Below are 26,768 nucleotides of genomic sequence, written 5' to 3'. Positions count from 1 at the left end.
TCACCAGTCCAGCGATGGGCGTGGGCAGCCTGTTCACCCTCTTGATAAGACCAGGCTTGATCTTGTTGATCAGACTGTGAATGAAAGGAGAACGTCAAGGGAAGGCAGAGGGGAAGTGAAAGCTCGTGGCCATTGGCTAGATTGGCGTAACTACCGAGGAATGAAGAAAACGTGTTGCAAAGTCTCCGTGTTGTGTGTTTACGACTTCGTTTAATGGCGGCCACCTGGCTTCGCTTTAGCAAATCGCCAGCGCTGCAGCGTGATGTAAACAGACCGGGCCCTCTGCACCGCTGAAACAACCCCAAACAAACCTTGAATAACCACATATCAGCTCAGGGAAACAGAAGTGGTTTGAGATGGACGGTAGTGGAATTTTGGTGTGTTTTGAAAGGGATTTATGGTCCAAAAGGTGAGAAAAAAAATCCCCAATAATAATAATAATTTTTAAAAATCCAATAAAGGTTTTGGAACAGCACAGAAACACTGCATCAGGTCAGAGAAAAAAACAAAACAAAACAGCTTCCTACTTACATAGAAGCACTACTGTGTCCTTTAGAGGTTGATATTCAGCTTCAGGTCAGACATTCATAATCAAATTTACAGGATTAGCAGCAAAATATGTAAGCTGACGTTCACTTATTCAAGCTTTGGGGTTGTGTCAGCAGCAGAGGAAGTGTTTTTGAAGCAGTGGATCCACATTTTTATATCAAGGCGCAGAGGAGGACTGCATAATTAATACGGCCAATTATCCAGCCCATTATTATCATTTAACAGAAAAAAAAAAGAGCTCAAGTCAAGATCATCTGTCTTTTTTTTGTTCAATCAACAGCTCAAACCTTCAGGATTTTCAATTTACGTTAGCACGAGATAGAAAAAGTTTTTCAGTCCATCAATGAAAGGTCTGGATTATTATTATTTTTTTTTTTTTTACTTGAAAAACAAATAGTTGCAGATAAAATTTCTGGTTGACTTATCCGTTTGTTGGCCAGTTGTAGCAGCTATGACTCAGATCATCAGAAGCCGAAGTTCTCACGTCAGAATGGCTTCTATTATTGGACTGCTATTACAGATAAGCTTTAATTTTGGTGTTAATGGGACTACCGTGTTCACTGCTCAGCAATTATATCTGCTATGTAGTATTAAAGTATACTGTCTGTAGTGTAAAGCAAGAAAAGTGGAACTACAGCACCCTTAGTACCCTAAGCACTTAATGGGTGGTTTTCCTCCCGTCTTACTCTCTGTGGGTTCATTTTTCACGGCAATATAAAGTCCTGCACCTCTATGAAAACAGCAACCATAGCTAGCGGTAGAGACAACTTGAAGGTGTCTTTTGTGCTGCATGACAAAGTTATAAAGCCATAAATCCTAAAATAATCTTAGACTATTTACTTTGCAAAACCAAAAAAAAAAAGAAATAACATGCACAACAGTTTTCCAAGAGACCACAGATGTTACTAATCCTGAAAAAAACGGTGGCTCCACATTCTTTAGATGTTGTTCTTTACTTTTATTTTTAATTGGTTTCTGTAGCAGCCTCTCAGCTCTGAGTAAACACAGCCTGCAGTTCAGCCCAGAAGTCTCAGAATACTGGTCATGGCTGAGTCACTCGTGGTTTTAAGATTGTGCAGAGGAGGAAGAATTTTTGCTTTTTTTACAACCCTGGCTGAGCAAATTTTTTTTTGCTTTTTTGTTTTAAAGAGACATGATGGTTTTACCCTGCCTTCGCCCAAGTCAGCTGGGATAGGCTCCAGCACCCCCCGCGACCCTAGTGAGGATAAAGCGGTGTATAGAGGATGGATGATGGTTTTAGATGAAATATCAGGACTTTAAGCTTAGATTCGAATAACTTACCCAGTGGCCCGGTACAGATGAGAACCATCGGAAACCTCTCTCTTCTGCTTAAAATAAGTGGTATACTTGTGCTGATATTTTAAGGTTCAGACAGTGAACAGCTCAACATGAGGCAAAATAATTTGTAAAGGCTGCAGACTGGGGGCGGATGGGGTCGTGTAAGACTACTGCATGGGCTGACAATAGATGCTAAAGAATGCAGAGGGCAGTAGGGTTCAGGTTTGTCATTTAGCAGTGAAACAATAGAGCCCCATAAGATAACACACACTTGAAGCTAAGTAGGATATAATCATGTGTGTGACCGACACTAAACATTCCTTTCCAAGCAAGAAGCTGTGATAACCACAACACAATAGGGATGGAGGCCGAGTTTCTAGGTGAAGGTGATTTAATCAGCCTTCCTCTTCCTCGAGAAAACACGGACAGCTCATTGAATGAAAACGTCTGTGTTGTTCTCTGTGATTAAGCAAACAGTGGAGTCAGGCTCAGATCAGCACAATGAATGGCTTCTTCCTTGAACCGACGCCAATCGAGGTTTGGGAGATTCTGCATGGGCTGCTGGTAATTACAGCGTCCTGCTGATTCGTGCAAATCACATCACTGTGTCCATCGAGCAGGGCTGCCCACATGCATAAAGGAACATGATGCTATCCCTCACACACACCCTCGGTCTAAGAAAAGCCACAACTCTTAGAAGAGCAGTTAGAGAATCAATGCAGAGGCCAATTCTGCACGGATAAATTTGTTCTTCCAACTCATCAAAACTCTTGGTGCACCCGGGCTAATGAGAAAGCAGGGAGCCCTGACTCGCCACTGTGGTTTCAGATGGAGGCTTTCCATTCACTACATGACTTCTCACAGCTCTTATTAAAGCACTGATGGCACTCCGCCTGATCCGCAGATCTGTAACATGTGTTAAACAGACAACACAGCTCCTCTTGAAATAGATCCCATCTCAAGACCACAGGAAGAAGATCTGACAATGAAAACATCAAATAACCACATCTCTATTGTGCCGTCTCCAAAAACACTGGCTCACTTTATGTGGCCAGCAAACAAACAGTGACCCGGCAGGGGGTCGGCCTGGGAAATATCAGTAACACTTACGTCGGAGTGCAGACCCGGAGGAGAGCAGAGGGATTCCTTATGAATGAGTGCCTTAAGAGAGCTGCCTGGGAAAAGCAGAGTACTTACTCACACAACAGAACGCCATTCTCCAGCGCTGATCGGAAGTCGTTGCCCCCGAATTTTTTCTTGGTTACTGCCTGGAAAAAAAAAAAAACAAGCGATAGAAAAACAGTGAGCAAAACAGCAAGGAGGGGTTGGGTGAGGAGACGAGGGGTGGAGGCAGCGTGTGAAGAGGGGTGGGGAGGCTGGAGAAGAAAGGTAGGATGTTGAGAACAGTAGCAGAGGAAGCCAGAGGTATTTCCTCCTGAGTTCCTACACCGTCTCAGCGGGACAGAGTTGAGCACAGTTCCTCAGGTATTCCTCAGGAGCCCTTCAAGCCGCTCGCTTCTTCTCACGTCAGTGCTAAAAAGCTTCTGTAAGCGGGAGAGCTGCGCTAAAACTAGTGCTGGAGCCAGACTGCCCAAGCCACAAGGCGATGGGAGCATCTGGAGGAACACAGCACTGTGTTATAGCCTCATGCCTTTCCCATGATCTCAAACCACTGCTGCAGGAACACCAAGAGCCATTATGCAGACAAACACACACTCACTGCACGCATGACGTGCAGCATTACACACTTAAACACATGCATATACAGTAGAAACAAACAGTCTTTATTTTAAAACAATGCCTATACATTTTTTTTTGTCTCTCCAAGCATGCCGCTATTCATGAATTCAAGATGTGTTTGCTCTTAAACAATACTTTGGTTTTCATAGTTTCATGTGGAACTGTAAGTTTGATGTGGGATATCAAATTCCTGCTGATGGCCACGCCTTCCACTGAACTTCCTGGTCTGTTTTGTAAGAATATTTATTTACAACTCCATACCTGAGCTAGTAAAACCTACACAAATAGTACACCAGGTAGTGAATGTAGGATCCCTTATACACATGGATGCAACAGTTTTATCCATCACAGTAAGTGTTGTATTCTCTGAAATCCCCCGTCTTGAAATACTTGGATGACTTTTCAAAAACACACTGGACCTGGATTCCTATCAAACTCTAATCACTTGTTTCTTGTCCAAAGATGCAACTTTCCAGTGTATTTCACTGAAGTCAGTGAGATCTTCAGCTAAAATATCCCAAAAAAAAAAAAAAAAAAAAAACTGGGCTGAAATCCTAAAAGCCACTCCTTCGCTGAACTTGCTGGAATATTCATCCATCATCTACCCGACCACTCGTTACCTGAGCTAGTAAATCTGAGAAAAACAGCGTCTTAGAATATATAATGTATCTGCTACTTCTACACATTTTGTATATTTGCTTTTTTAAAAGCAGGTTTGTAAATTTGCATTTGGATGTGCATCAAAGCAAATCATTTTAGGCCTATGCATGAATGCATACAGTATTTTTTGCATTCTAGTAAGTGTTGTACACTCAAAAAATCCCCAGTCTTGCAATGTCTGGATGAGTTTTTAAAAACATAATGGACCTGGAGTCCTACCAAACACTAATCATTTGTTTCTTGGACAAAGAATTAACTTTCCAACGTATTTCACTCATGTCAGTGTGTGAGATATTCAGCTTAGTTATCCTAAAAAGCTGGGCTGACATCCTAAAGGCCGCTCCTTCACTGTACTTCCTGGTCCTTTTTGTTGGAATATTTCTCCAACAACTTGACCGCTCGGTACCTGAGCCTTAGAATACAAAGAGTACATTCTGTACAGTCCTTTATATTTGTTGTTTGAATGTAGGTGTTAAAATCTGCATGTGGATGTGCAAAAAAAACACATTATTTTATACATTTCTATACAGGGATGACTGCATTGTTTTGCATTCTAGTAAGTGTAGTACGCTCAGAAATCCCCAGTCCTGCAATGTTTGGAAGACTCTCTACAAACTGACTGGATCTGGATTCATACCAAGCACTAATCACTTGTTTCTTGGCCACAAGTCGAACTTTCCAGCGCATTTCACTGAAGTCAGTGTGTGAGATATTCTGCTAAGTTTTCCCCTAAAACCCGAGCTAAAACCCTGCCCTCTCTGGCAGAGGTTACGACTCTGCTGGCAGTCACATTTGGCTGCACAGCAAGCTCTGGAACAGTTGCTGCGGGAGCGTGTGCATCATTTTATTTTAGGAGCTGATAACACTCAAAACAAAGTAGCGTTTATGCAGAAGGTACAGCAGGCATCTGGGTGAATACGATATGAAAAAATTAAAACATTAACCTCATTTGCAGGGCGGATGAGTTCACGTGTCACGCTACTGTTCAGTGGAGGAGGCACAGCGGGCACCAACAACAACATGCATGCACACACTCACACACAAAGCCAAACGAGTCGGACGAGTCTCAGCCACCAAATCGGCCAGAGGTGCCTTATTCTAAGCCTTTTGTCTGATTTTCTTTGTCCAAGAGAAACGGGACAAAAGCTGGGACACACACTGGCATAGCTGAGTACAGGCCTTCATGTTGAGGAGGACAGGAGAAACCAGAACAATTACAGAGACCGACTGGAAGCCACTATTATTACTGTCAAACATGTCGTGCTCCACCTCAGACCACACCCACGGCAACCTGAGATGGCCGAGGCCTCAAATACCCATCATTCCATGAGAATTACACCACGTTGTAATGGATGAATAAAGATTAAAGTTCTCACACCCTGGCCGTCTGCAGCCTTTCTGCATTTGCATAATGCGATCAAGCATCTGTTTGGAAATATTTGTTTTGTGTGCGAAGCATACCGAGATCTTGGCATGCTCCTCTTTCACTGACACAAATGCAATCGGAACCAGACAGTGGGAATGCAAGACAGGAACACAGACAGACACGCAAATCTGCCAAATGCAAGACGCACACATTCACACAGAGAGCAAACAAGCCTTACAGTATCAGTCAGGCAGTGCAGCTGGCATGTGAAATCCTGACCCCTACTGTTCTGTGGATGTGGGAGCAGCAGCTGGGATTCACATGCATGCAAACAAACAATGGAGATGGAAACAGCACAGCCACCGTGACTTCATCTGCCACCGTTTGTTCTTAATGTTTTATTCCTCTTATCGTAGTTACATCAGGCGATCAGAATGAATGGGAGAGTTAAGATATCATCTCCCAGCTCAAGTGTGGGACCCGCCCTGGCACCGGCACTGAGCTTTTCTCCTCTATCGTCATCATTAGAGGTATTAACTCCCCCTTAGATCCAAGCCTGCTGTGCCCTCTCCCTCCTGTTGAACCTGCCATGTGGGATAACAGCTCTAATCTGCAACAACATACTGCTACCCTGATTTAACAGGGAGATTTAAGGCCAGAGCAGAGATTTCAAAAACAGCTTGCCTTCCTGTAAAAACCACCCTCGCCCCCCCTCAAGAATGCGCCGCTGAACATGTCCGAACTAAGAGACAGAAACGTGGTCCTTGCAGGTCATTATAGGCCCTGAAAGCTGGTGTGAAATTAATTATTATTGCAGTGAACCAAGAATGGAGTCTTGGGAGAGTCCACGACCACAGTTATTGTTTATTCATTTCGGGCACTGAGGCAAATCTGTATTCAAGGTTTGTGGGGATGCAGCCCCCCCACTGCTACCATTTGTTCCTAAAATGTTTTGTTCCTTCCACAGCGGACAGGGGCACGGGTCATCAGAGGGCAGCTGGGACATTATCCAGATATTTGTGACTCAAGAAGAAAACATACCAGTGTGGCAGCCATTAGCAGGGACACGTCGGCATATTAGAATAATGGAAGTACATCAACATGTAACTGCGGGTGAATGGGCTCTTGTGTGAGGGCCCGTTTCACGTGAGTACTTCTGAATGCATGTGGCCCGTTACTAATTGCTTTCTATCAAAACAGTCCAAAAAAAAAAACCCCCCAGAAGTCCTGAGTGGGGCTACAGTGAGGTGACTAATGTCTTAGTATGACGGACAATGACACAATGGCATGGGTCATGGAAGAAAATTCATGAGTGCTGCTTACAGGACTGCCACAAAAACATACTCAAAAAATTCAAAATGTCTAGGGCAAGTAATCCTTCCACATGACAGTTTTATTGGGGGTAATTTGGAGTGTATTTTCTACCCAATTTTTTCCTAAGATAGCCACTAAAAGCTTGTCTTTGATGTTATGTTGAGAAACAACGACTTCGTTTCCTGAAAAAAAAGACACTTCAGTTGAATATCTAACTCTGTATCACCAGAAGACTCCCACTCATGCCCATTTTTTTTAATGAGAATTTCCAGCCACATATAAAATCAGCTGAGATCTTAATCTTTGCGTTTCTAATTCAAGGAAACTGACTTAACAATAAGCTGATGTACTGATAATATTAAATTAAGTTTTCTTGCTTAGTTCAAGCCTCTCAGGAAAACTCTCCTTTTCTGTGATATATACCATCATAAATAGAATACATTTCTGTCCAATAAAACCAACAAACAAAAAACTCAAACTGACATTTATCACAGATTTTCTAACACATTTAAAAAGAATAACGAGATGACTAATCACAAATGACATAGTATAAAATGGCAAAAAAAAGGCAGAATCGTGCTACGTTGTTTCCCCGACATCCACCAAAACCATCCGGAAGCTTGGATCTGGTTCAGTTTTACACGAGAGCAACAACAAGAGAAGCAGCAAAACTTGAAGACGTCCACAGGATTGTGTTACCTTTGAACGTCTGCTTTGCTCCAAACTATGCGAGCAACGCGATACGGTCCTTTTCCAGCAGATGTGCACAAACAGAGCAGTAAAATCAATGCTAGAGTTGAAATCTTTCACAGATTCCAGCCTGCGTTGTTACATGACCTCCAACCAGACCCGACTGATTACCTGTTTAAAGAGCTTTTCTAAGTGTTCTGGGTAAGATCTTTCTAAGTGCAGGAAAAGCGTCATGACGCGTCCTGTGATTTATTTATACGACACTGTATGTTTGCTTTTGTGAAACCACAAAAACCGCTGAATTAAAATCGAATACTTGAGCCCTCATTACATCACCGCTGCTCACACCAGGCAGCCACGATCCTCTGACCTGTAAGTTGCACAAACACTGCCGCTTGTTCTTGACTGTCATAACTGTCACACTTGAAGCCTTTTTCTATTCGGCTAACAAGGAGCTCCATTATTCCAGCGGGCCGTGTGGTTGTAGGACACAGCGCTCTGTGCTGACAGCCGGCCAGCTCTAAGGGGGCTACGCTCACAGCCATGGCAGCTAATGCAGGAATGTGTCCATGTGACAGGCTCCAGACCATTTAGTCTAGTTTTTTAACAACACCACCAACCTCGCCGTGCACACATGCCTCTGTTTAAAGGGCTGTGAAGCCGAGCAGCTTGTTAATCATTCAGTGGCAGAATCCAACAGACAAAACTTTCTCTTTGATGGGAATCCGTACCCCCCCTCTCCACCTTCCTCCCTGTGCCAGAGCTCTGATTGCTCTTGTATTTCTTCTGTGACAACCCCTCTCATACATAACACCTCTGTGTCCTTTACCTTTACTTATTTGTTCTGCTCCCTCTCCCTAATCAGCCCCCGCTGCCTGAGATCAAGCCCCCACCTCGGCCCACGGAGCTAAGCCACTACAATGGGCCAGTGTGCAAGTGTGAGAGACACTGATGTCACATCGAAAGCATTCAGATTCACCCCTCATGAAATTAGAACAATATTTGTTTAGTCAGAGCCGTGCTGCAGCTCCGTGCCACCCTGCTGGGAGGAGAACTTTGCGAGATGAGGAAACATAATTTTAGCTGCTTGTGAAGAGAAAAGAAAGGAAGAGTTCGGCTTGAGGTTGAGTGGAAATTCCAGATATGACATTTTAGAAAAAATGAAATGGGACTGCTGCTGAAAGTTCTGTGTGTGTTGGCAAGTTTTCAAAATTTTGATGGCTGCCACAGAAAAGCGGGCAATTATGACTCTTGATTGCTTACATTACAGTTTCAGTGGTTTGTCACAAGCATTACATGTGTTTTGATTCATTACCGTGCCATAAATCATGAGTAAAAACCCAGTTTTATGCCATTTTATGAACCTGGCTTGATCCGTGCCTATTGTAGGTGTGTAGCTGTGTTGATTTTTCCTTTCTACCTGCTTGCAACTGGAGTTAAAAGTCCCAGAAACATTAAAAAAAACAAAACAAAAAAAAAAACAACTTACAAGCAGGTCTAGGCAAGACCTGACAAAAAGAAGCAGCAGCCAGTAGTAATGATGAATGAGGTCAAAGCTACATATGTGTACAGATAAGACAGAGGGCAAGGCTAACTCATTTCTAGTTCCAAAAGAAAAGATTTATCTCACCAGCTACCTGAGGTCAGATGTGACACATGCCTCCATACATCTGCTGGTGCAGGGTGCTATTATTTGGGACTCAGCTCAGCTTTCAGCCATAAACTTCCCTCTCAAACAGGAATGCATCGGTGGATAAAGGTCAGCTCCACTTTAGAGTAGCCAAATACAATCATACATCATCATAAACAAGGAAAAGTCTCAAAAGATAACTTTTCAGCAGCCAGTTTTATGTCACATTTGGGTGCGTTACGGGAGTCCTGTCAGAAAGTGTGAAGAAAAGCTTTGAGGAAGTTCTCACTCACCTCAATCCATCTCTGCGCCTCCAAGTAGGCTTCGTCGCAGCTGACAGAGGACTGCTCACGCCACTCCATCACAAAAAACGTATTATCCGAGCTTCACTGGCGGGCCGAGTGGGTTCCTAATGGGACGCATTTAAAGTCCACGTGAATGTGAGCCAGTTCAAACAAAGCAGACACAATTTACTCACCTTAAAACTAGTCAGAGCGCACACAGGTGAGCCAGTAATCACGCTCTCTCATTCAACAAATATGCCTCCTATTGTGCTTTCTTTCAGCTCATCAGTGAGTGAATGCAAGGTGTAACAGTAACACATTCCGTCTGCATCACCTCTCAGCCGCTTACCCGTTTCTTTTCATCCGACACACCTGCGGTTTGTTTCCGTCGCGCTCCACCTTTACGCAGCGATCACACGAGTCTCCGTGCGCTGGATTCAGGAGAGACGCACTCCTGGCCGCGAGTTTAAAGCTGCTCCAGATGAACACTCATGGCAGGAGGGTCTCCAAGCTGAGGTCCGGGGACCACCCACGGATCTCCTGAGCTGCTTCCAGGTGAACGCAAAGGCTCGAGTTCACGGCTATTATCGCGCTCTGAGGTTTGGATCAGAGTTTCACCGCTTCAGAAACAGCAGCAGAGATGCACTAAAGTGGAACTGAAGCAGCAGAATGCAGTTCTTCTGGAGAAACTGCTAAAAAGAAAAGAAAAGAGCCCTGTGGACTGCAGGGCTTCACACACAAAAATGTCAAAAAAGTTGGAGCCCCTGGACAACTTTCCTGTTCGAAGGACTTCTACAGCTAACGTCTCTCCTGCAGCGCCACCCAGCGGTGCAGATGGAGCATTGTAGGATGAGAAACAAAGCCAGTGAAAAATGTAAACAAATGCCTAAAAAGTAACAACCCAGCTGGATGCTTTTTGTTCTAAAAATCATTCTGAGAAAGTTCCAGTAATGTTTGCTGTTGGTTCCCAGAATGTTCTTTTTAAAGGCAACATAAAATCCCAAATGTTCTCCCTTTGTTTTCATGTAAGTCAGTGGGAATGCTTCATAGAATAATGTTCAACAGCAACATCCCATAAAACACCCTCGGAAACATTCCACCTTTGGTAATGCATCAAATTACAGGAACGTTTTCTAAAAACACATTCTGTCTCCTGAGACCTCGATAACATCTAGAAAAGATTTTTTTAATGCTGCCTTGAGAATGTTCAGGTAACATAATCTGACATGATCATCTATTAAAACTTTCTGATTTAGCTTAATAACATTATTTGAAATCATAAATGTCCTTTGAACATTCTGGAACTTTAGATTAAAAGGTTTTCTTTGAACCATTATTACTGTAATGTCAGCCAATGTTGTGGGAACTTTCCATGCATGCATACACACATTTCAGTCCAATATTTAGGTTACTTGAGCATTTCAGAGAGCAGTGCCTTCTACTCAGTTACATTTACAGCTGTAGCTCCTTTGTAAATTCAGATTTTAATACAAGACCTACAGAAATAACTTCAAATATGTAGCATTTTTAAAAACAGGCATTTAGATGTTTTGACAGATTATACAGAAGCAGTAACGCAAGCATTTAGCATACACAATCATTTTTTAAACCCATAATACACAATCAGGTTTTAAATAAACAAATTGAGTCCTACATTTTAGAACAATTTACTCATCATTACCCAAATTATTTTATATGGATTTTACAAGCACTTAACAGATTTTACATTGGTATTTTAACAGCTCTTTGCATTTACCAATGAATATAATAAAGCAAAACTCATCTAACCACTGCCATTCATAAACCACTTCTTAAACAAAGGTTCCAGCAAATAATGGACTCTTTATCTAATAACGCACATAAATATTTTCAGCCAAATAAACAGTAGGCATTCAAAATAACACACGTTACTCCTTAGAAGTTTTATCCACACATCAATATTAACCAGGTAATACAATGCAAACGTGTCACACTTCAACCAGTCCAGTGAGACACATGAGCTTACCGGTGCCGTTTCTATCGGGGGGTAACTACTTTGGCACGACACCGGCAGCCTCTTTGGTTTCAGTCCTTTTTTAGTCCGTGGTTTCTTTCATTGTCTTTGTTCTGCTGCTGTTGCTCCGTTCGCCAGCCAGAATGACTGGTTTAGCGTTTATACTATTGAGTTTCTGGCGTGTGCTGCTGATTGCCTCTAATTGAGCTCACCTGCTGAGGTGCGGTGCGCACAGACGCACCTCAGCACTCATGAATACTTTAACTTTCGATGCGTTAATGTTTTCCAGCTCACACACTTCAGCTAACATAACCAAAAAAAAAAAAATCAACCTTTTATGTAAAGCTGCACAAGTAAATTAGGTTAAAAATGAAGAAGAGCCTTTTATCTGTGGGCTGCAGGATGCTGTACAGAGCTCATTTTACCTTTTGATTCAGTGTAATTCAGATTAATAAGCTTTCTAATACTCTTAACCCCTGCTATGTGCTTTATCACAGTGGTGATGATAAAGGAAGAAGAGGAAGAGGAGTCCGGTATACCTCTGGCACCTTTTCTTCCTCTCATTAACCACGCCCTGACGTGTACGTCAGCGGGGTTACTGCATTCGCTTCGGTATCTGGCTGGCTGGGTATGTATGTATGTCCGTTCAGATATCTCTGCAAGTGCTGAAGTCAGGATAATCAAACTTGGCACTGAAGATCAGCCTAAGGTCCTCTGCTCAGCTGTGGAATTAGACGTCAGTAGATCAAGGTCAAGGGGTCACTTAGCACATTTCTTGCATCATTTGTATAGGAAGGGATATATGTAGGATGATCAATGCATGGGTGTGGTTCTGCCATCTACTGAGGGCTTGTCTAGTCGCTTCTTTTTCTTTAGTTTGTCCACACAAAGTGTGAGAGAATAAAGCAGCTTCTGTTTTGAGCTACATTCTCTGCAAACAACTAGAAGCATTTTACAATGAAAACAAGGTTTCTTAGACTCCTCAGACAAATGAATGTGTCAGCGCGCAGCAGAATAAAGATTGTTGCAAACCTAAGAGCTACACCAATATTCACAAAGAGCAAAGTTAAGTTTGACCAAGTTGAGCTTCTCCAAGGAAAACAGCAGCAAAGGAGAAGCAAAATAAAGCTGAAAAGTACAACGGTTTATGCACTTCTTTTCCAACCATTGTCTGCTTCCATGAAATTAACAAGTCACACAAGGAAAGACAAACCTGATGTAGTTTGCTTGATATTTAAGTTAATTTCCAATCACAAAACATCAACTTTTTAATTTTTTTTTTTTTGGGGGGGGGGGGGGTGAGGCATGCATATTGACCATTTTTTACATACCTGTTGAATTCTGCCTGATTAAAGTGTACACCTCAGACAATAAGTTGAAACAGAGAAGATCCACAAAAGAAATGTTTAATAAAGTTGCCTTTTATTTGATAGAATCTCTAATTCTTATTACAAAAAATGTAGGCACCTTCCACACAGATGTGCAGTTTGCATGTTCAGTTGGCTTCACTTCAAGGAGATGAGTTTTTTTTCCCGATAAGCTTTTCATAACACCATCACTTCATACGACAACATTAGCCTATCACTTTTTTTTTCAAAGCTATGAATGAAATTAAAGCCTGTGTTTCTTCAGCTTATTTCAACCATGTGGTTAGGCGTATCATCAAAAACAAATCACTACATACAGTATGCATCTTTGAACTATCATCGAGTAAAAAAAAAAAGTTCCCTCTGCGAAATGTCTGGAAGTTCCTTCTTCACTGAAAGCAAAACACACCATTTAAACAAACCAAAGTGCAGCTTCGTTGTCAGTTGATTTCTGCAGAACATTTAGAAATGTTTCAGCCGTGGGGAACCAGAAGATTTGGATCTTTACAATATATACTTTTAATTACACAACGGCATTCGAATTCCCTTAGAATTAATTAACAATTTATGTAAGTGGAGCATTACTTCAGAGTCATATTATTTGTGATAGCATTTTGAGTGAAAGGTAATTTTCTAATACAATCAGCACTTAAGAATGTTTGGCAGTAAGGTTTTCTTTTCCACAGGGTTTCCTCAGTATGAATCTTTGGACAGGGCAATGATGGTGAAACGAACCTCCTGAGGGTCACGAGCCATGAAGATCTTACAAACCTCTACGGCATCCTGGAACACACGAGGAAAACGATGAACCGCAACGTAGCCTAAAGAGGTATTGTTTTGAGAGTTTTATTCTGCGATGTCTTACCTCGAGCAAAGTGTCTTCTGAAGTTTTTCCGTGGACGATAGGGAAAGGCTTCCGGCCATCTAGACAGAAAATAACAGTTTATCAGGTGGTTTCAGTGCAAGTGTGTCTAAATCTGTCACCACTAGATGTAGCAGCTAAGTAACTACGATCAACAATGTGAAAAAAGGTGCTAAATATCATTTATATAAAAGCATACTCGTGTCTTTCCTGGTTAGCTTACCCAGTTCATATAAATGTCCTCCCACGTTCACAAAAGCTATAAAATGCAGATTCACTTTCTCATCTAAACTCGGGGCCTGTAACAGACAAAAAAAGATCCATGTTTATTTTATTTTTAAAAATGGGACAGTTCGTATTTATGTACACTCGTAGCTGCACGGCTAATTTCCATCTCAAGTCCCATTGGCAGATCAAAAATAAAGAAATTACAAATGCATAAAACCATAACTGAGCAAAGACATGCAAAAAAAGAAAAACAAGCAACAAACGATAGCCTGTAGTGCACATAACGGACAAAAATGGGGGGACCAAGGCAAGCAACCAAGCAGTAAATAATTAACATTTACACATATCTCTCCATCATTACTGCACATTTCTATACTACACTCATAATATTCCACTACATATATCCCTATTGCACATAATTTACACATTTCTCTTGGTCACTATTGCACATATCTCCGTCTACATTATACATAATTACATTATACATATCTCTTTAAATCTACTGCGTACATCCCATAATCACTATCGCTCATGATCCTTGAACACTATTACACATGATCGTACTGCACAAAGCCCACGTCTACACATTTAAAACAAATTACACCTCAAGAACATCAATTCTTTTGCTTGCAACACTCTTAAGTCTATCAAGTTCAACACAAAACGTGATGTTATTGCTGTCAAAAGATACAGAGATAGTTCAAAAGTCAATTCAAACCTCGGTCTGTCCCTCCTGTGCGCTGGATTCATGTGTAACGCGTATACTCTGGAAGAGAAAGCAGGAAAACAGACCAAAAGATGTTTTCTTGTAATCTACTTCATGGTAATTTGAACGACCTCCTGAACAGCATTTCTTACCCATCATTTCTGCATCTGTTACATATTAAAATGTTCTCATTTCTTAGGTCATTTTCACTGCCGTGGGTATAACACGGTAAAAGAAATGTCTCGGTATCGTAGTCATCGTTACTTATACAGCACATGTAGAGCAACAGACACTGAGCCAGAGTGTGTTCCAACACATAATAAGATGATAACCCCTCTATGAGTTCATCACACAAATCAGAAGCCTTCCCACATGTGACCACTTTGTCGCTTCATCCCACCTCATCTTTTTCCAGGAACGTGGCCCTTTCCTCTGGGGTCATTTTAGATGTTTGTTCAAGAAACTTCTTAAGAGGAGAATCAGGCTCTGGAGAGACAAAACAACATTCAGTAAAGTCGACAGAAAACCGCCTGCAAGCAAAGACGACACTGGATTTATGCGCAGCCTGCCCTTCGTTAGGTTCACATATACGGTCCAGTGTAATCCAATCCAACTGTTTAGCCATGAAGCATGCTTGTATGATGCCTCACATATGTTCAGGGTCATTTGTTAGCACTCCACCAAGGCTGCTCAGTCGTATGATCTGTAGTAGGATCGCATTCATGTGATCATCAGCAGGCAGTGACGTAGCGTTCACTTGTTGTCATGGTTACAGTGACACCGTGCTGATACAGAAATCTTAAACAAACCCGTGGATCCAGACTATAAGCTGCATCACTGTCAGAATCTAAACACTTGGTCCTTGTGTCACTTCTGACCTTCCCTGAAAATTTCATCTAAATCTGTTATTCCATTTTCGAGTAATGTTACGCACAGATGAACAAACGTACACCGATCGTCACATGAGTCCGCCATGCTCCTTGGCAGAGTAATAATGACATCTACAACAAATCAACCTTCAGCTATGACCTCATATACATACAGGTGAATTTACACATTTGACATCATCATCAAAACCTGAACATGATAAATTTTGGAAACATGATCTTGTTTTTCAAAGCTGATGCATTAAATTACAGCAGACTGCACCTGTCGGTCCACCTAATAAACCGGCCAGTTAGTGCAGTGGTAGATGATCGGACACAATGTGAAACAGAAGAAAGAAAAGGCAATAGTTCACTGAATAAAGTGTTAAACTGTCTGTTTTTCGTCATTTCCACTTCTCAGTCCCATATGATGCAAACACAGTCAATGCTCACCAAATTCCAGGTGTCCCTGGTTGTTTGCCACTGCATGAATTAATCCTATTGTCCCACAAGCATTTCCAATAGTTTGCTTAATGAAGTAGACGTCCGGGGAGACGTCCTGTTGCTTATCTTTTAGTTTCTCCTCCTCTTCTTGCTTGAATGCCTCATACTGCACAGAAGTAGCAGAGGAGAGAAGTATTTGTTGACAAGTGTTGCTAAAGCCACGGACATGAGCAAATGCAGACATCTAAAGTGGAGATGGACTTTAGCGGTACCTTCTCTGTCACTGGGAAGAGGAGTAGCACTGCACACACTGGTCGTGGCACCATGCTGAGCAGCTCTGGGTCCAGTCCGTACACATCCCCAAACTGCCAGGTTGACTTCATACCCAAACAGCTGACAAACTACACACAAGTTGAGAGTGAACTGGTCTGCACATCGAGATGATCTGACAATCACACATCTGACAGACTACTTTAATTGTTCTCTCAGTTAATTATAGTCTCATGACATGCCACCAATATAAAATTCTGTCTGAAAATCCTGGAAAACATCAATTAGAAAGTGTTGAATTCTTTCTGTTTAAAATACATGCACACAAAGGAAAATTCTGAGCAACACTGCTTTTATTCATGTTCACCAGACTAACTGTATAAATTGCTAGAGCTGCAATAAGCGATTAATTTAAATAAACAAGCTATTAATTCAATCTGCAACTATTTTCATAAGTGATTAATGACTTTGAAAAACTTTTTAAAGAAAAAAAGCAGAACTTTTGTGATTACAGCTTCCTCAGTGTGAAAACTTTCTGATTTCTTTCATACTCTTTGTATGAAAGTTCTGGTTTAAAGTAAGACTACTCAGCAAAGCTAATTAGACAGGAGACAGCAGCTGAGAAATGTACAGGCACCAGTATGTCAGCAGTAACTGTTTTTTTAAATATACATATCATCAAATGAAAGCAGAATTTGTGTCTCCACCAGAGGCCTTTTTAAAAAAAAGTACTTTAAGTGCATTTATTTTACCACAAAGCTACTTCAGATGTTTTTTATTTGTTACTGACATGGTTTCCACTGGTGATGCAAATGTCAGTAAATCAATCAGTTTCAACTAGAATCCTCTTCAAACTAAATTGTGCCGTTTAGGGGATAAAATTGTTTATTTTAATCATACACCGTTCTTTGAAAATGGTAGTTTGGTCCACTTAGGACTTTTTTCAGAGCTTTAAAATTACATAGCATACTGGTGCCTGTAAATTCGTCAGCTGCTGTCTCCTGTCTCTGTTTATCAGGCGCTCATTTTACTTTGTTAGCTTTCTTTTGTTTTTGTTTTTTAAATAACGTTACAGTGGGTGTAGCATCGCTGCTAGGTAGGCCTTGCGCCTCTGCACAGCACTTTGCCTCAGATTTTCCTCACCTGTTTACTATTAAATACAGAAATACGTACCTTGGTCATGACCTGAAATGAGAGGACACAAATAAAAACGTTAATCAAACTGCTGTTGGGGTTTGCAAAGCAGCCATAAGGGCTTTTGTTCTCTCTGCTAGCTACATGCTAGCTAGCCCCTCACATGCTTACGAATGAATGGCTTCGACAAAAACAACACGGTTTGGAGAAAACCGACGATACGTACTTCTGGGTTTGACTCCAGAGGCAACCAGCGTGGACAGTCCATTTTATAGCTAAGTGGTTGTATTCCTGTCAAACGAAAGCAGAGCGTGATTCACAAAAATCAGTTTGACAGCTGGAAAGCGCTTCCGCGTCTGGGAAAGTGCACTTTGACAAGCAGGTGAAAGGCGGGGGTGACTTCCTTTCATTAAAAAAATATAATTATACCACGCCCAAATATTGGAGACTTTAGCACATATATTAAATATATTACTAATACATAATAATAATGATTTAATCCAAATAGCTATGTTGTGATTCATTTCTTTAAAAATGGAAGCTTTTTCAACGTGATGCCGTTATCTTCTGTGTAATAGTGGACCAGTCCAGGGCTATGGGCGTGGGGCAGGTTGATGTTTCTGCTCCCGTTTATTCGCTTCAGTATGATCTAATGTCTAAAGCAGTTCATGTTTAGCTTCATATGACATTAGCAACCATTTAAAAAATGTAAAAAATGTTTACCAGTATGTACAAGTAAAAAAGGTTCGTTTTAGCTTTTTTATCAACCAGGAGGGTGCGCTGTTGTTCTCCAATTCAAGGGGAAAACCAATAAATGAACTTGAAATACATTAGAGAAAAACAGCCGATTGTGTTTAATGTTCAAAGGTAGTGTCTACAGATACGGACCCGTACCCGTAGCCTGTGGCCTACGGATACGGCACTTTCCCTTATCATAGATATTAATGAGACGTATCAACCATGTTCAAAAGTGTAGTTTTAATTAGGCCTTCATTTTTTGTCTGTATAATGTGAAAAAAACAGCCTTTAAAGGCCTTGCTTTGTCCAATCAATATATATTCAGTTCACCATCATGTATGATAGAAGACAACGCTTAAATCTGTGCCATTAAGAAGATGAAACCAGCAAGTGCATGGTAATTCTTCTTTAAAAGTGATTACATCAATTATTTGATTGTTAATATGGTTTCATATGATATTTTATGGTTAAGCAAGCCACTGGGAAAACCCTGAAAAAAGCAAAATCCCACACAATGCAGTCTGTAATGAAGATTATTCAGAGTACAAAAGTTGATTTATTGAAACAGTAAATGTTCACAGTAAGTGCACACAGATGCTTTTGTAGGCTATTTGTATTACACAACTGCAAAAAAAATGACAGTAAAAGTCAAATATTATGAATAATAAAGACACTTGGGAACATTAAGCACAGAAAACCAAAGATCCAGGGTAAGAAAATCTTCAAACTATTTACATATTTTCAACAATATTTACATTTTACACAAATATATGTGAGATTGCACAGCTGAACCGGACCCACAGTAACAGGCGACCATCCTGTGTCATGGTTTTAGATTTGCCAGTAGATCCCTGATAGACAGGGACAGTGTGTTGGCTTCAGAAACTCTCTGGGTGACTGAAGTGGGACACAACAGTCAGAAAATGCCTCGTACACATTATGCCTTTCAGTCCACAGTGAGTGGTAGAGGGAAAAGAAATACGACAGTTGGCGATAAACTCGGTTAACGGAGTTGTGAGCAGCTTCTCCACGTATTCTGGAGTTTAAGAAAAAGAGGAACAAAGTTTGTAACACAGCTACAGAATATCAATACCCTGCCGTTATTCTGTCACTGGTAGTTTGATGACTGTTGTAAATATTGCAGTTTTAACTCTAACCATCAGACTGTAAAGGAAAATATACATTGATACATATTCTGCTTCTTACCAAGTGAACGGGTTTTCTTGGCTACTTGGACTGGATAGAGGCACTTCCTGTTCTTCAGACTTCTCCTCTTTTCCACTCCACTCTCCTAAAAGATAGATGGAGCTGAGATATTAAAATTCAGGACACTATAGATGCATGACATATGATGAATTGCAGTTGGCTTATACGAATAACACATATAATGGTGCAGTCTGACTCTAAACATCTGTGCTGTATTGTATAAATGCATGTGACGATGGGTGTGGGTCTACCAGATGGCAGCAGCTCAGATAACCTCCAGGGTGAGCTCGGTCTTCCAGTATGTTTTCTGCTCTACTGATGCAGTGAGAGCAGCCGATGTGAATAAGGACCAGAGGCAGATGCAGTGAAAGGGTCGTCAACACCACCCACGGGATCATCGGCTGCTCACTGCGCTCTTTGGAGGAGTTTTACAAGCGGGCTTCATATCCTACCTGGACAACTAAATCGTGTCAAAATCCCAGCAATGGCCTCGTCCCTGTCAGACCTTCTGGGCTCAGTAGACGGAAGTTCTGGGGCGATCAGCTGGTCCAGCTCAGCGGTAAATCTTCCAGGATCATTGAGCACCTCATTGAAGAGGATCTGGAGCAGGTTGTCCACGTAGCCTGGTACATTGGAGCCAACAGAGCCAGAATGATGTGTAAGCAAATACACACACACACATACATATATATATATATATATATATATATATATATATATATATATATATATATATGTATAGAGAGAGAGAGAGAGAGAGAGAGAGAAAGAATTTTACAATTGGCAAACCACCCACTCAGGATCAGCAGGACAGAGGCAGACAGAGTGGAGAGCTTTAAGTACCTGAGTGTTAACACCACCAGGACCTGACACTCACTCAGCTGAGAACCATCAGAACCACCCTCCCCAACCTCCAGGACATTTACAACAAACACTGCAGGTTAAAGGCCACCCACCCCGGCCTGTTCTCTCTGCTGCCCCCAGGGCGGCACTACCGCTGCCTGAAGGCAAATTACTTGTGTGTTTTTATTCTTTATTCTAATTATTCTTATTACTCTATTGTTTCTGTCTGGAACAGGTGCTCAGTGCATTTCACTGTGCATTATACTATATATAATTTTTAACTAAAGGTCTTGAATCTTACCAGATGTTGGCTTAGTCTTGACAGCCTGAATGGAGCATTGCCCCTTCTTAGTCTTTGGGCACTTGATTTTGTAGACAAGGGCTCCATCTTTGGTCTTCAGTTGACCTCTCGTCACATTTTCGTTGAAATGAATGGCCGACAAATACAACCTGAAATAACATCGTATTTACACTGTAACTTGTTGTCAAAATGGTCTTCATTTGACTAATCTGAATCTTTGCATCGTTAGGTCATTTTCACAATAACAGACATTAAAAAAGGAACTATGTTTACCTGCACAGCATTCCACGGTAGGAGAACACCAGATTTTTGGGGGCAAACCGCAGAAACACACTGTGGAACCTCTCAATCACCGACATCTGATGGGTCGGACTAAGTTTTGCAACGTCTCTCATCAGACGTTTGTTCTCCACAATCCTCTGGAACTTGAAGGCGGGCTTTGACGCTGAAAGGAAAACATTGTTAGTTTATGTTTAGAGTCAAATTTATTGTAATGCATATCTACACTATATAATTTTTTATGCAAAATGGTGTTTAAGCAACATTTACCTCAAAATAAGGCAAGTTTAAAGTCTTAAATATAGGCCAGATGTTCATCCCATATCGTGTTTTTGCACAGAATATGTTTTTCCACGTACCAGGCTTCAGCCACTTCCTGGAGGGCCTCTCATCAGTCCCAGAGTGCTGACACTCTGGGAACAGGGCATTGTCGTGGCTGTGGATGTTCTGCACATGGTTGGATATTGACGCCCATTTAGCGACAGCTTCTTCCCCTGACGACGAAGAGGTGGAGGACCAGTAAAGGTGGTTGACAACACGCTTCTGCCATTTTTTCACCTTGTCACACTTCTGTTCCTTGGCCAGAGCCTCCACCTTCTTAGAAACACCTGAGGAGACATGATGAGCACATGAAAGTGAGATTTTTTGGGGGGGCTGCATAGCAAAAAGTTTAAAATTACAGTAATAATTTTTGACATACCTTTTGCTGCGTGCCACATGTCATAAAAATGTGTGACTTCTGGTTTCTGCTCTTTCAGATACTTCTGTATTTGTGGGTGCGTGTCCGTCACTACGGTGTTTATCTTCACCCCAGACGCCTCCAGGAAACTCAGACTCCTGATCAGGCCCTCTTTCTCCATGTTCGCACTGCTGCCAACTTCACTGCTCTGTGGAAACACGATCCATCAATCCACCAGATCCAATCAACAACTATGCTCTCTTGAAGGCAAGGCATAACAGCACATTATTCATGACAGCGATTTTCCACAGCTTGCTTGGAAACGGGCCAAATTACACAGTATTTTAAAATAGACAATTAAGGCTGCCACTTTGTTTCTCCCTGGTTGCCCTGTGGGGCTTAAAATGCGTGCCCCAATAGTTTGGAGTGACTGTCTTTGACATTCAGGCTACTATTCATTTATTACAGATAGCTGGATCAGTAAAGTACATTCAGAGTAGGTGTCCATTGAAGCAAGGCTGGAAAAGTTTGGGAACTAAAGCATGATCTCACCTGCATCAGCTGGACATCCACAATGGTTCCGTTATGGAGGTCCATCACTGAGTAGGAACCATATTTATCGTTGTGTCCTGGGATCTTGGCTCGCATGTCGCCTCCCAGTGTCACATCATCCCCCTGGCTCAGAGTCTGGATGAGGTCTGCTTGTAAGCGCTTCCATGTGGAGAAAACACACGGATCCATGTACGATCTGGCATGATCAAAATATGTCGTTTCGGCTATGGTTCGAACCTTGAGTGCAGACATAACCTAAAGATAGAAAAACTCTTGATTAGCACACTGTATCTGACACAGGACTGTTCAGATGTCAATGCCATATGTGTATTTTTAACTGCAAATGACCTCTTACCTTGTTAAACTGTCTGAATGAGGAGCCGGTGAAGTTGACAGCTGCAGACAGATGCAGGTTTCCTGCCGGGGTGCTGCCAATGATCGGCTGACTGTTCCACTTGCGGCTGAGCTGGCAGAAAGGACATCTCTGTGATACTGACAGAAAGGTTCCCCGGACAAACTTGTTCACCTGACAAGTCTGTCCACAACAGGGGCAGGTATGAAACAGGCTGAGCAGGCAGTCCTCGTAGACAATATACTTGGTGACATCTTGTACCGATGTCACGGGGCTGTGGACGGAAAAAAAAAATGCAAAAAAGTCCGATTACAAGATAGTAGAGTTGAGGACAAGTTGTCAGTTTTCTAAATGCAGCATCACTCCTAAGAACTGGTGAGCAGATACATAAAGTGCACATTAAACACATTAAACAAACAGTATAAGTCTGCAATGAAAAGGAAATTAGTGATGCAGACAGTAAAGAAGGTGAACGTGCAGAAAGCAAGTGAAATGTTAGTCAGTGTCAGCGAGACTGTTCCAGGTTGAAAAACAGAAATTTTTTTTTGCCAAATATATTTTTATTCTTTTTCATCCATGTACATTTTCACAGATTATGTTTTACATGGCGTTTCAACATAATAGCATAGACCAACAACTTCTATGACATATTTATATAAAAATAAAGAAAAATATACATAGAACAAAAAACAAAACAACCAAAAAAAACAGCTTCTCCTTCTGGCAAAAATTGTATCCCTTACAACCTAATACTTTCTGCAGGGGGATTAAAAGTCAATCCTGCCATCACATATGTCCAGTTCTTTTATAAATTTTATAAATGGTCCCCATATTTTCTCAAATAAGTGTTGTTTCGCTTTATGTATACATGTTATTCTTTCCAATGGTAGGGTAGATAACATTTGTTTAAGCCACTGGGTGATGTTTGGTCCATTGACATTCTTCCAAGTTAAAGAAATACATCTTTTGGCTATTAATGAACTAATGTCTATAAATGTGGATTCTGTTTTGCTGAAATTGTGTTTCTTTGGATATATAGAAATTAAAAATAATGTTGGATCTAAAATAATCTTTTCTCCATTTGGCCTTTTATGTCTGTCCAGAATTTATTTATTTGACTGCATTCCCACATGCAGTGCAGTAATGTTCCTTTTAATCCACATTTTATACATATGTCTGGTATGTTTTTGTTATATTTGTTTAATTTGACAGGTGTAGTATATACTCTCATTAACCATTTGAATTGCAAAATCCTTAAACGGCTATTAATTGACATTTGATGAGTTTTTTTGCATGTTTTTTTCCCAGTTTTGTTCACTAATTTGTAGTTTTAAGTCGCTATTCCAGGACATTAATTTTCTTTTTGAATTTTCAGTAGAATTTAGTTGTAATAATGCATAAAATTCTGAGATAAAAACAGAATTTTTACTTAAGTTTAAGAGAAAAAAGATAGTGAGCATGAGTGGCACATTTAGCACATATGCAGGTTGCATCACTTCACAGCTAACTTAAAGGCAGACGACTGATATTATTATTTGCTCAACACTCGAGTCTGTCTGGATGAATTTTAATATATGTGTCTGTTTGTCAATATAAGTCTGTTTCACGATGCAAATAGCAACTGAAATCTGTTTTGGTTTTTTTGGATAGGACAGTATACGCTTCATTATGATTTTCAGGCTGTAATGACGAAAGAGCAAAAGGTGCACAAAGGGTCCGACACAGGTTTGTTAAAATGAACAAAAACAGTCATTTTTACCCTTTTAGCAGCTTAAAGGGATTATGGAGGATGTTTTTGTTGTTTAATTTGTCTGATTCACATAAAATGAATATACTGACCTTTAGTGGACTTGTATGTATGGTTTCTAAAAGAATAAAAAATAAAATAAAATATCTGTGGACATGGCAGGACCTGAAAAACATCAGCCAATCAACGCGCTCGGACCGAGGCGTTTGGTTTGCTCCCTTTCCTGTCAATCAAAAATCTTCCGGCTCAGGCCTAGTTACGTAGATTACGTACGCCTTGGACTTACGTGTTTTGTGTATGTGTTGCTTTGGTATAGCTTCGTAGTTAGCTGGTGACTTGTTTTGCTCATCTTTTTTCACATAATGGCAGATAAAGATCCAGGGGGACCCAGCCGTAAAAGACAACTTCACGAGTCCTACGCAAGTTTCTGGAGGGGGGCGTTTCTTCGTAAATGTTAAGAGGGGGGAGGTTAGAGGGGGGTGAGGGAGAGGTTGTATGTGCGCATGCTACGTTCAAAGTCGTAGGAAATTAAATCTCCTCTAATGCCTTTAATCCTCACATTTTGAATGATTACTTGAATTCAAATAATCGGGAATTGATGACAAAAATAAAGCAAACATCTCAATGAAACGCCACTAAAACAGAGACTAGTGGAACGTAGCTGAGATGCTGGAGCAAACTCACATTGAGCACAAATTTTCACTCACAGGGATCTGATAATTAGTGAAATAATCTCATGAGAGAGCTGTAAGTCAGGCAGCAGAGCAGAACACAACAGACTATTACAACTACATGTACAGCTGTGTTCATAAGCTTACATACCCCGCCAGGATTTGCATTTTTTTTGGTTATTTTTCAGAGAATATGAATGATAAGAGACAAACTTTATTTTCCACTCATGGTTAGTGGTTGGCTGAAGTCATTTATTGTCAAACAGCTGTGTTTACCCTTTTAAAATTATATATATTAGACAGCAGAAACTCCCCAAATAACCCTGATCACAAGTGTACATCCCCTGGTGATTTTGAATGGCTACTAAAGGTAACCATCCTCACCTGTGGTCTGTTTGCGTGAGTTTCTGGGCTTCTTGCATCTTTCATCCAGTGCAGCACTGATGTGTCTGGATTCTAAGTCATGAGGAAAGCAAAAGAATTGTCAAAGGATCTGCGGAAAAAAGTAATTGAACTGTATGAAACACGAAAGGAATATAAAAAGATATCCAAGGAATGAGGGATTCTGTTGGTCAGGTAGACCAACAGAAATTTCAGCCGCAGCTGCCAGGAAAATTGTTCAGGATGCAAAGAAAAATTCAAAAATGACTTCTGCTGAAATACAGGACCCTCTGAAAGAAAGTGGTGTAGGTTGTTGACGCACAATCGCCTGAAGAAAGCCGTTACCGCGCAGATGCCGCAAAGCTTCGTGCTTACAATATGTCTAAGAGCACAGAGACATGCCTCAAAACTTCTGGAACAAAGTCATTTGGAGTGATGAGACCAATGTCATTATGATTTAGTTTGACAATAAACGGTTTCACCAAACCACTGTGAAAGAAAAGTTTTGGTGCCATCATTCATATTCTTTGAAAAATGGCCAAAAAAAATCACGAATTCTTCCAGGGTATGTAAACTTATGAGCATATCTGTATGTAACTGGCAAAGATTACCTCACATTGGTTTTGTCAGTAAAGGCGGAGGTGCTCTGATGGTGTGAAATGTCATCAGGATCTGGCAGGGGGTCCTCTGACTCCTCTGTACCGTCCGCCAAAGCATCGATGCGTCTCCTTTTCAACGGTGGAAGCTCCTCTTTTACAGTAGTGGAAAGAAATCCTCCGAAGCCTGAAGACACGTCTGTGTTGATTCCAAACGCTTTGGTGGGTGGCTTGACTTGGATAGCTGCAACATTACACACACATATATGCATTTAGTCTACATTTAGTGGGAAAACAAGAGCACAGCTTATCATAATAGATAAATAGAAGCCACTGATGACACACCTTGACTTCGTCTGTGTCTTAAAGTGAGATGTGACAGCTGAGTGGACACTGTCCTCTGAGGTTTCTCCAGTGGTTCACACTGACAGCCCACATCTCTAGTGTGTGATCTCAGAGCAGTAATACTCTTAAAAAACACATAAAGACAACATTCACTGTAGGATTCCCCCATTAAGAGCAAAACCACACAAACAATCGGCCTCATATTCATGTCGTATGGTTTGTTTTCAGCTTGTCTAGACTGTGGTGGCTTCATGTGCGGAAGATAAATCCACTTACCGGAGGTCTAATATGATGGCTGGTACTCGCTCCATCTCCGGGATAAATGGTCGGAACAGCGTCTGGCTTCAGGATAAGTTTGGTGGCGAAACCCATCTGTTTCTGGATAAAATTTTCAAAGCAGGTTTCTGGGAAATGACTGCTGCAAACCCGAGTCCTATCTGGAAGTTTGGTAGGGATGTTGCGGTTTTTCCAAATAAAATGCACCCATTTCATCCGGATGTTCACATCTTTAGGTAAAACGTGAAGGCTCACGATTTCTTTATCAGCTTTGCACCCGAAAACAGAGCAAGTCTCTGTCATTGCTTTGAACATAGTGGAAATTAGCTTAAAAAAGAAAAGCGGTGTGGAGCTACACCACCGTCTCCGTCTTCTTCTTCTTCGTCTGCTGCAGCTCCTT

The 26,768-nt window shown here is 41.2% G+C and overlaps 3 protein-coding genes across 16 annotated transcripts in view; all 3 read right to left on the bottom strand.

Annotated features, from left to right (window-relative positions):
- Window positions 1–10,257, bottom strand: part of lmo7a (LIM domain 7a) — a 55,819-nt gene extending 45,562 nt beyond the window's left edge. For 5 of the 10 annotated variants that reach the window (XM_022195237.2, XM_022195241.2, XM_022195238.2 and 2 more), the window contains exons 1-4: window positions 9,882–10,255; window positions 9,542–9,657; window positions 3,046–3,116; window positions 5–74 (exon numbers count right to left, since the gene is read on the bottom strand). In XM_022195237.2, coding sequence (XP_022050929.2) covers window positions 5–74; window positions 3,046–3,116; window positions 9,542–9,610 — 210 coding nt within the window. In that variant the 5' untranslated portion in view covers window positions 9,611–9,657; window positions 9,882–10,255. Of the gene's footprint in view, window positions 1–4; window positions 75–3,045; window positions 3,117–9,541; window positions 9,658–9,881 lie in introns of all 10 variants that reach the window. The other 5 variants (XM_051959115.1, XM_022195243.2, XM_022195234.2 and 2 more) reach the window with 3 other exon arrangements.
- Window positions 10,258–12,928: 2,671 nt separating this feature from the next.
- uchl3 (ubiquitin carboxyl-terminal esterase L3 (ubiquitin thiolesterase)) lies at window positions 12,929–17,785 on the bottom strand. 3 transcript variants are annotated; one of them, XM_051959197.1, is made up of 9 exons: window positions 17,629–17,785; window positions 17,412–17,453; window positions 16,271–16,399; window positions 16,008–16,164; window positions 15,089–15,174; window positions 14,701–14,748; window positions 13,978–14,053; window positions 13,758–13,816; window positions 12,929–13,675 (listed from the first exon to the last, which is right to left on the bottom strand). In XM_051959197.1, exons 1-9 carry the CDS (start codon window positions 17,668–17,670, stop codon window positions 13,586–13,588), a joined length of 729 nt encoding a protein of 242 aa, XP_051815157.1. In that variant the 5' UTR covers window positions 17,671–17,785; the 3' UTR covers window positions 12,929–13,585. The 3 variants fall into 3 exon arrangements, with proteins under 3 accessions (XP_051815157.1, XP_022050925.1, XP_051815158.1); XM_022195233.2 differs by having other exon boundaries at window positions 17,442–17,453; XM_051959198.1 differs by lacking the exon at window positions 17,412–17,453.
- An 882-nt stretch (window positions 17,786–18,667) lies between these two features.
- LOC110951952 (uncharacterized) lies at window positions 18,668–26,768 on the bottom strand. Of its 3 annotated transcripts, XM_022195232.2 has the most exons (12): window positions 26,369–26,768; window positions 26,093–26,216; window positions 25,763–25,991; window positions 22,356–22,626; window positions 22,001–22,255; window positions 21,470–21,656; window positions 21,129–21,377; window positions 20,764–20,935; window positions 20,491–20,639; window positions 19,799–19,969; window positions 19,347–19,431; window positions 18,668–19,176 (listed from the first exon to the last, which is right to left on the bottom strand). In XM_022195232.2, coding segments are annotated over exons 1-12 (2,208 nt in total). In that variant the 5' UTR covers window positions 26,684–26,768; the 3' UTR covers window positions 18,668–19,175. The 3 variants fall into 3 exon arrangements, with proteins under 3 accessions (XP_022050924.2, XP_051815190.1, XP_051815189.1); XM_051959230.1 differs by lacking the exons at window positions 26,093–26,216; window positions 26,369–26,768 and adding an exon at window positions 25,155–25,226 and having other exon boundaries at window positions 25,763–25,882; XM_051959229.1 differs by lacking the exons at window positions 26,093–26,216; window positions 26,369–26,768 and having other exon boundaries at window positions 25,768–25,875.

This window comes from Acanthochromis polyacanthus, chromosome 14 (genome assembly GCF_021347895.1).
Source record: "Acanthochromis polyacanthus isolate Apoly-LR-REF ecotype Palm Island chromosome 14, KAUST_Apoly_ChrSc, whole genome shotgun sequence".
NCBI classification, from domain to species: domain Eukaryota; kingdom Metazoa; phylum Chordata; class Actinopteri; family Pomacentridae; genus Acanthochromis; species Acanthochromis polyacanthus.
This window is presented reverse-complemented; position numbering and strand designations above follow the sequence as displayed.